Source organism: Montipora foliosa, chromosome 3, assembly GCF_036669935.1.
Source record: "Montipora foliosa isolate CH-2021 chromosome 3, ASM3666993v2, whole genome shotgun sequence".
Lineage (NCBI taxonomy): Eukaryota > Metazoa > Cnidaria > Anthozoa > Scleractinia > Acroporidae > Montipora > Montipora foliosa.
In genome coordinates this window covers 57,716,135-57,726,134 of record NC_090871.1, presented here as the reverse complement: position 1 = coordinate 57,726,134, position 10,000 = coordinate 57,716,135, and the positions used below count along the sequence as shown (strand labels likewise).

The 10,000-nt window shown below is 39.4% G+C and overlaps 1 protein-coding gene across 5 annotated transcripts in view; it reads right to left on the bottom strand.

Moving 5' to 3' along the window:
• Positions 1-10,000, bottom strand: part of LOC137997753 (uncharacterized) — an 81,543-nt gene that overhangs the window by 17,247 nt on the left and 54,296 nt on the right. For all 5 annotated transcript variants that reach the window (XM_068843967.1, XM_068843966.1, XM_068843969.1 and 2 more), the window contains one exon: positions 1-160. This exon is cut by the window's left edge and continues 90 nt beyond it. In XM_068843967.1, the coding sequence (XP_068700068.1) occupies positions 1-160 (160 nt within the window). The remainder of the gene's footprint in view (positions 161-10,000) is intronic.

Sequence of the window (10,000 nt, the reverse complement as noted above, 5' to 3'; positions counted from 1 at the left end):
GATTACACCAAGGTCATGATAGAAATTAAGCATGGCTGTTGTTTCGTCCTCGTCATCTATACGGCAAACTTGTTTAATGACAGGAAGAAGCTGATCAAGGTCCATGTGGTACATCGACTTGGCCACAAGAGCTTCCACAACTTTTTCAAAATTGAACCACCTGCAAATAACAATGAGAAGCAAGAATGACGTAAGGAACTTAAATTATTGAAATGTGTTTATCGTGTTTGCACTGCCAATAATATTAAAGGTTGGTAAAGTCTGCTACAAACCTAGAAGGCCCATCAGGCCGGCGCTTATCTCCGGTTTCTGCAGCATGAAGCGCATAGTAGTATTTTTACTCCCCCCTGGATGGGATGCCAGTCCATCGCAGGGTTACCCCCAGCATTAGATTCGCCGGTAGCCAATTAAACACCTGGGTGGAGAGCGACACCGTGAGAGTAACGTGTCTTGCCCAAGAACACAACATTAATGTCCCCGGCCAGGACCCGAACCCGGAACCACTCGATCCGGATTTGAGCGCACTAGCCACGAGGCCACCCGCCTCCCGGCACTGCCAATAATGGTCTAAATAAATTTAAAACACACGAACCAACATTTTAAAAGCCATGTTTCGGCATTACTCATGCCATCATCAATTTACAATTCTCTCCCTCTCTTATATACATTACAATTGGAGAACGTAATAATTTAATAACGGTTATATTTTCAAAAGATTATGCAAAGTTGCATAACATAACATAACATATGTGCGTGCACAAGTGTTAAACAGGTTGCCTACAAAAAAAAAAAAAAAAAAATTTACGTTGCTGTAAATGCAGCTTTAGCTCTGGCTTTAAACGTGAAATATAGATAGTTTCTTCCAATTTAGGACTATAAGTATCTCTAACTGAGTCCATGATCGTAAACAGCTAGGAGTGCACTTTTGTTCACAGTCAGGGGAGGCAATGGGGTGTTTTTGTGCATGAGAATTCTTATTAGTCAACAGACGTTCCTTGACCCTACAATCAGTGACACATTGCTGGTACACTGACGAAATTAATCGAGCATCCCGCACGCAGAGTAATAAAGCATGGCAAATTAATGGTACAATCAATGTAATAATTGTTCATTCTAATATTAGTTTAGCGAAAAATTTCCTGCAAGGGCTTAAAACGACTTGCTCCGACTCCAGTAGAGCATACATAGTAAAGGCACGCCATCTTATTGACATCATTTGTGTTTCTATCTCATCTACCACACCCACTTTAAATTAATTGCAACGATGTCACTTTTAAAAGTACAGAAAATTGGAGTGTCCATAATGTGTCTTGGGCGCCAAAAAGTGAACTGGCTGTCCCTCCAACGATAGCAATATATCTTGCCATGGAAGCGCTTGAGCAGACCAGCGAAAAACGTTAAAAAATATTATTACGGCTAACTCTGCGCCTACTTTCCTGATTGCACTGACTGCAATGTTTCATGACAAGAAGTTTACACCTTATCACGAAGAGACAACCAGTGACACATTGTTGGTACACTGACGGAATTAATTGAGCATCCCTCCCTCTCCCACCTTTCGATGTTGTTTAGAAACTAAAACGTCTGAACAGTTAGCTTGGGTGCATTGCGCTATCCAACATTGTTTAGAAACTAAAACGTACTGAACAGTTAGTTTGGGTACTTTTACCAACAATGGAGATCAATATTGAATGTACTTTATGGCAATTTGTTTTGTACACATTTGTTGCGACGCGAGCCGCGTAAGGAGACAAAATCTATGCGAATCACCCGATAACGTGTTTTAAGTCCAAGAGCGGCAGCGGCCCTTTATTCATTGCTTTTCTAGCAGTTCTTTGTAGCTTTTTGTCGCTTATTTTATTCCCACTCGTTACTTCAAGCCGAATGAAAACATAAACAAAGGCGCGCAAAACATCTCGGTAGACAGAGAGTCTTTAAGTATATCTTAAGAGTTCTTTTGGGTCTAAGATTTTGATCTTTTATAGTTACGAATATCGTTTTCTGTAAATATCTTTTAAATTATGTTATAGTTTTAAAGCTGTTAAAGTTTCCATTTAACTTTATACATTTAGTCAACTTTGCCCAGGCTATGCCCGCAATGTTGCAAGTCCAGTTTGGGATGAGATTGCCAACAAAGCTTCCCACCATCATCATCATCATCATTATAATAATAATAATAATAATAATAATAATAATAATAATAATAATAATAATAATAATAATAATAATAATAATAATAATCAAATTATCAGTAAAAATACACACACTGAAAAAACCAAATAAAGAACTATAAAAACAAGTATTAGGCTTATAGAGATACAAATACTAGTACTAATTCTAATAATAGCAATAATAGTTATTTTTTGGAAAAAAAAAAATTCTCGTTTCCTATAAACATGTGTATTAAACATGTATAATAATAATAATAATAATAATAATAATAATAATAATAATAATAATAATAATAATAATAATAATAATAATGATGATGTTTGATTTTCTGTCCGGGTACCATAAAGAACTGATTCACAAGTTAAACAGTGTAGGACTCTCTGATACTATGAGTGTGATTGGAAAATGTCAAAAATGGGTAATCGCACAAAACTGTGAAATAGTGAAAGTTTTTCATAGCCGTAAATGAAGCGTCAGTCTAACTGAAACACGATAGGAAATTGCCCAGATTATTGTAATCCGCAGTTTCACTACGATCCGCACTTGTAAACAAAGCGAAAGTTTGAAATAAGAATAATAATGATAATAATAATAATAATAATGATGATGATGATGGTATCCAGCACAGGAAAATGAAAGAGAAGATACAAAGAGAATATAATAGGAGAGTAAGATCGATCCTAAGAACTGAGCTCAATGGAAGAAACAAAATGGAAGCTATCAATAGTCTTGCAGTCCCAGTTGTGCAATACAGTTTTGGCATTGTAGAATGGAGAATCTCAGAATTGAAGAAGATTGACACAAAAACACGCAAACTATTGAACATGCAGAAGATGTTACACCCTAAAGCAGATGTGGAAAGGCTGTACATTCCAAGAAAAGATGGAGGAAGGGGCCTGATTGAAGTAGAAACAGCATTCAAAACAGCAACAATAGGACTTTATCATTATCTGAAGCACAACGATAGGCGATATCCAAAGCAGTTGCTTGAACACGATCGATTTAAAGCCATAAAGTCAATAGTAATGAATGCTACTAAGTTCAAAAGGGAAGTAACAATGCCAGAGTTTGAGAACAGAGAAGAAAAATCAGCCTCAGAAAATGGCCCTGAAACATATTCAAGTCTAAGATGAAATCAATGAAAGAAGAAAAGTGGAAAGACAAAGCTTTGCATGGCCAATATCCCAAGATCCTAGAGAAGCCCCACGTAGACACAATCACCACCTACAACTGGTTGTCAAGCAATCTGAAAGGAGAAACAGAGGAACTACTTATGGCAGCTCAAGATCAAGCAATAAACACCAGAAACTTCCAGAAAGTGATATGTGGCCAGCAAGTGAAGAGAAAATGCAGAATGAGTTCGCAACATGAAGAGACAGTGGACCATATTGTATCTGAATGTGAGGTCTTAGCCAAAACAGAGTACATCACCAGGCACAACAATGCTGCAGCATATCTCCATTGGAGTATCTACAAAGATCATGATCTCAAGATTACAGACAAATGGTACCAACACGCACCAGAGACTGTGATGCATATAAAAGACAACAACCTCACCATCATGTGGGACATGCCAGTCAATACTAATAGAACTATAACAGCGAACAGACCTGACATCATTGTTAAAGATGCAGTAAATTCCACCTGTAAACTGATTGATATGACTGTCCCATCAGATAGGAACATTGCATTGAAGGAAACCGAAAAATAAAACAAGTATAAAGATTTAGAAGTTGAAATACAGAGAATGTGGCAGATGAAAACCATAGTGCGCTTGGCACAGTAAAAAAAGGAATGGTAGAAAACATCGAGAAAGTAGCAAAGAGTGCTTCTGTGACAGAAATGCAAAAGATCTACATGCTGGGATCTGCGCGAATCGTCAGAAAGGTGCTTGGTATCTGAACAGAAAGATTGACTGGAGTGACTGATGCCCCAGGTGCATTGTTTGCGTCCGGCTGATGCACTAAAAGAACCCCAGCAAAGACTGTGATAGTATAGATGATAATAATAATAACAGTTTTAGTGTTTGTACTGAAAGCAAGCCGAGCTTGAGCACTAAGCGCAGTTGAAAAGTTAACTAACATTAACCTGCATTTGTCGCTGGTTCAAGAAGGCAAGCTAGTGTTTCGTAGCAAGCATTCCATCGATTCTTAGTATTGTGAATTACTCGTTTGATTTTGGCTATCTTACTTGATTAAGCAATATGGTTAGGACGAGAAAAGATAGGATGAAATGGACAGAGGAAATGAACAATTTATTTCCTTTTGGAGTGTAAAAAGAAGGCTTTAACTATCTCAAGATCAAACCAAGCGCCAAGAAAGCAGAATGGAAGGATAAAAGGTTATATGTGTATCATGAAAGAACTGTGGGACGACAGTGAATATGCTCATTTACAACTTACATCACAAAACCTACGAGATCAGGCATCAAGGCTAGAAAAGACGCTGAGGAATGTAACTGAATTGATTGATAAAAACTTGAGAGTTGGATACACCGAAGAACGGCAACAAGAACAGCAAACGGAATCAGAAAACTCGGATTTAACGGTAGGTAATGAGTGCGAAGAGGTACCAACAACAGTTGCAGATTTGCATATGGAATATACACCGTCAAAGGAGTCAAAGGACTTGATTGAATCAGCGAACAATGAGTTATTGTCTATGAATCAAACTTAATGTGATTTTAGTACGCGGGACAATGATACGAGAACAAAAGAAAAGCCAACCGTGATGTTGAGAACATCAATCATTGCATAACATCATCGATGAAGCGAGAAAGCGTGTCAGCTAATATTAGGCCATTTGAGTTCTTATGGACTGCTAGTTGTGTTGCGTACGCTGTAGTAATTGCCTTATTATTATCCACACAAGTGGAAACAGAATGAAGATTAGTAAACTGGAACGAATTAGAGCTGAGTATAAAAAGAAAGTCAAGGAATTACGAAAGCAAATTTCAATCACAAAGAAGAATGTCGTAGAAAAGGTTGCTGTTATTCATCGTGGCGAAGTACAATAAAAGTAAAGTACTCTCGTTTGTCTCACGATGTGGTCAATTGTGATTCCGGAAGCATGGATGGCCACGATCAAGAAACACAACAGGAGAACCGTACGACAGCGGACTGCCGAAGGAAAAAAACGCCGAAAGAGCGAGGATCGAAATGCACCAATCACAGCTTCTGAATTCCAGCCAATCACAGCGGACCATCCTGCTTAAAAGGTGACGCGTAACCAGTCGATCGCGAAACGTCGCGATCTACATCACAAGTGACCACATCGTGAGACAAACGAGAATACTTTATTATTATTGTACAAAGGAAGAAGATGAACGCATCAAAGCTAACCAGAAGTTAACAAAGCGGGGAAGAAGAAATAGAACGCTCATAAAACGCAATGTAAAGACATGTCTGTACAGGACTAATGAGTTTTATGGAAAACGTTTTTATCGAAAACGACAATCACAGGCTTCGTGAATTGTTTGCCTAGTGCCAACCATCCAAAGCATAATTTAAGACGTAAGAGCCGTTTCGAAACCCGCCGGTGGAGGACAAACCGTTTTAAAAACACCTTTATGATGTCTATCTATCTATCTATCTATCTGTCTTAAAGAGAGGAGTAAGTGTGCACTACGAAAGTTGAAAAAAGGATATATAAGGAAAAAGAAGCAGGAACAATCACCACTATTTAATAATCAGTTTAGAACTGATCCCTCTATGGTCTGTTCTACGTTGAGTGAATTAGCAAAGCATGATGAAAACAACAGATGACCAGTTTACAAGAACAAAGAAACAGGAAAAACAGTTTCTTGACGACCTCGACGAGACCACGGGCTTTTGGAAAGAATTATGGGAGCAAAAAGGCACAGGGCACCCAAAATGGCTCACGGAGATCAAAAGTGCCATACATAAACGCGTGAGGGCATCAACTGAGACAGAGTGGTTGTTAGACACAGATGAAGTAATTAAAGTCCTCCGAAGGAAAAAGAATTGGTCGTCCCCAGGCTCCGACCGGATAGTAAATTTTTGGTGGAAGAACGCGTATTCATTGCCAACAGAAGAGAAGAATACCCTGAATACTCTGCTGGTAGGCGAACAACTCTTATAACAAAACCTGAGCCCTTCACTAGTGAAAGTCAAAGGCAATTTACGGGTTTCAACCCTGTCTACAACCTCTTCAGATCGTGTATACTGATACCCATTGAGAAGCACCTGGAAATGAATGAGTTGAGGGAAGGTCAACAACGCGGTGCAAGAAAGAATTGTAGTGGGACTGTAGATAATCTACTCATTGATAGAATGGTGGTCTTGAATTGTCACCGAAGAAAGAGAAATCTAAGCGCAGCTTGGATCGACCTTAGGAAGGCTTATGATACGGTTGATCATCGGTACCTCGTTGAAGTACTGGTAGTACATCGAAAATCAAACTGGTTGATTGCTACTATTAAGAACTAGTGCATATGCTGGAATACTAGAGTTACCACACAAACCAAGAATGGCAACGAAACGTCTAACACCATTAGTTTCGAAAGAAGGTTACCACAAGGGGATGCCCTGTGTCCCAGATTGTTTACGTTGTGCTTAAATCCTTTGGCGTGGACACTTGCAGCGACAGAGGGGTACAAGATGTCGAAATCCATCAAAGCTAAGATAACGGATGTACTGTATATTGATGACTTAAAAGTCTATGCCCAATCTGAAAGTAAACTCAGTTGCGTACTGAAGAACACCAACAGTTGCATGAATGACATTGGTCTACAGCTAAACCCCAAGAACTGCAATGTGATCCACTTGAAACGACGTGAGATGATACAAGAGATCCCCGGAATAAAAATCAGCGATACAGTTGTGGTACAACCCCTGAAAGATTCATAGTACAAGTTCCTTGGAATCCTCGAAAATGTACGTCTGGAAGAGAAGAGAGCGCTGGAGTGTGCTGAAAAGACATATCTACAACGTTTATCAGTAATTTGGTCGAGTCCGCTATCACATGTCAATCGTGTGGTTGCCTCTAATCAGTGTGCTCTAGCGGTCCTTAAGTACGCCCTGTGAACGCAGCATTGGCCGGTGACAGAATTAAGAAGGATTGATCGAGAAGGGCGGAAAATCATTGTAACAAATGGAGGAAAACACTCAGCGTCATCGATCGCCTATTGGACCGCCTAAGGTGGAGTGACCTGCAGTCAGTAGAGGGAGTGTACAAGATCACGAAGATTATTCTCAAAATTGTCCTCAAACAGTGACTCTAGCATGAAAATGGTGAGAGAGTTTGAAGAACGTTCTGCTGTTTTGGGATATCAGTCACTGATTACAGAGGCCGTGAGGTATAGCGAAGAACTTGGACTGACCCTGAGGCTTGCCTACCCGCAAGCAACGGTATGTGAAGTTGATGGAGAGGAGGTGACTGCGACAAAGGCAAAGCAACTGCTGAGATCAAAGTACGAAGAACAGTTGTTAAAGACAGTACGTGATGAAGCGTGGCAGGGAAAGCTACATACAGCCAGATGGAATGATGATAGCATGAGCACTAAGAAGTGATTCTCGTGGCTAGGAGAATAGACGTCATGCCCAGGTATGTTGTGGCCGGTATGTATGAGTTATACGAACAGCTCCTCCCAACGAAGTTATACCAAGTTAAGAAGATTAAGATATCACAGTCAAGTGACGTGTCCTGTCGTAAGTGTCACAACGCACCGGAAAGCGTAGCTCACGTGTTATCGGGATGCTCAGCCCTCGTTCAAAACAAGTATTTGAAAAGACACAACAATGCGCTGAAAGTATTATATTTTGAGCTGCTACGAGGGTTACAACTGGTCGAAAGTATTCCCACATGGTAGTCACCAATCAAGCCTAAACCAGAATACGTTTCGGAGGATGTCCAAGCATTGTGGGATATACCAACTTATGGGGAGAACCATAAATAGCAAGCTAACAGTCGATGCAAAGATAGTACACCATAAAAGCAAGGAAGGAGTAGTCTTAGAAATAAGTTGCCCGTGGATCGAGAAAGAGAAACGAACGATGAAGAGAAGTCAGTAAAGTATGGCCCATTACGATGGGAGTTACAAGAACGATACCCTGAATATACAGTCCACCAGTACAACATTATCATGGACGTGCTTGGAGGTTGGTCAAGGACTATGTAAGAAGGACTACGGAAGTTCCTGGAAAAAAAGATAAAAGATGTGCTACGAAACATGCAGCAGTCAGTAGTGTCAAGTACGTTGAATATTGCAAGGATGTTTAAGATCATAACATGAACAGTAAAATTACAGCCTTCTTTGTTGTTGTTGTTTTGTTTTAGAAGACATTTTTCGAAAGGCTGAACATTATAAGAACATTACATAAGTACAAGTTTATTCTTACGTATGAACATTACTTTAAAGGATGTTCTTAAACACTAAAGGAAGTTAGGTTCTACACATAATAAAGTGTAAATAAGCGACATGCATAAGTCATTCCAGTACTATATTGTAAACAATTTTCCACTACTTGAACATAGGTTTTTATAACTCTTAGAAGTGTAACAATTTGTGGTCTCATAGGTTACGCTAGGCGACCTATGAGACTTCATTCTCCTGGCATACTGAAGTTCAATAAACTGCAACCATAATAATAAGCACACGAGAGCAGGAAAGCACTAGTCTTTGAGTTCCGCAGAATTTCGCCCTAAAACGCTCTTGTAATGCGTTTTCTGGAGCTGCGTCTCATTTTCATTGTAGTTAATATTAACTACAATCTACCGCCCGCTCAAAGTATTTCAAGAAACGAAATTCGTTACAAAATGAGTGAGGACAGAACCCACCATGGTAGGTGTTGTGACTAATGTTATATTTGGTGACGTATATATGAAGGATTATACCTCGTGACTTCTATATGAAGTGGGCCCAAGCCCTTGATTATATTTGCTCGCACGTTTGTAATAAATATACTTTTCTTGCTGGTTTATAAATGTGATGCGAGTCTTACTAGTAGGACAAGATGGACGGAGCAAATGTGCATAGATTTATTAACTTCTAAAGATGAAATGCATCAGAAGAATGCCCTACCAATGAAAAAGGACGGAAAGTTGGAATCATGATTTTAAATCTAAAGTTTTGGAAGGAGAAAGGATATGGAAATCCACGAAAGACAGCACAAAATCTGAGGGATAAATTGGCGCATTTACAAAGAACTTGCGAGGTGAACGCATTACGCATAACAAACGAGCTTCAAGAACAAAGAGAAACTACTGAACAAAGACCAAACAATAGAGAGCTAGAAGACGAAGAACATCACAGATAACGCAGATGGTCAAGTGCACTTATCCTGAAATTGTACCAGACACTGGAAATATGGATAGGCGAGCCGTAAACACCTTCTTAAAGCTACCACCTACATCAAGATAATAGACATAGATCGTCTTCAGTATGTTGCTAGAACACTTATCCGCTACAATACCTATGGGTATACAACTGCGCCATCTACTCCATTGTCAAAGCATGGAAATTAACCAACGCTAAAGAAAAGAACGAAGATAAACAACAGAAGTTTGACGGAAAACCTCGATGGATGATTCGCATAGAAGGAAAAATGAACACTCTGCGAAAGCAAGTTTCTCAGACATGTGAGGATCTGAAGAGTGTACGCGAGAACCGTCATATAACGCCGAAAATGAAGAAGAACAGATCCTGGATGATAACAGAAAACAAAGGAAGAATTACAATCAAAAGTTTGACAATCCTAAAGGAAAGGAAAATCAACACCTTTCGCGCCCTTAAAAGACAGAAACAAAAAAAGAAAGATTGCCCACAAACGATTCGAGATCAATCTGTGGTTCTTTTTGTGTCCGACTAT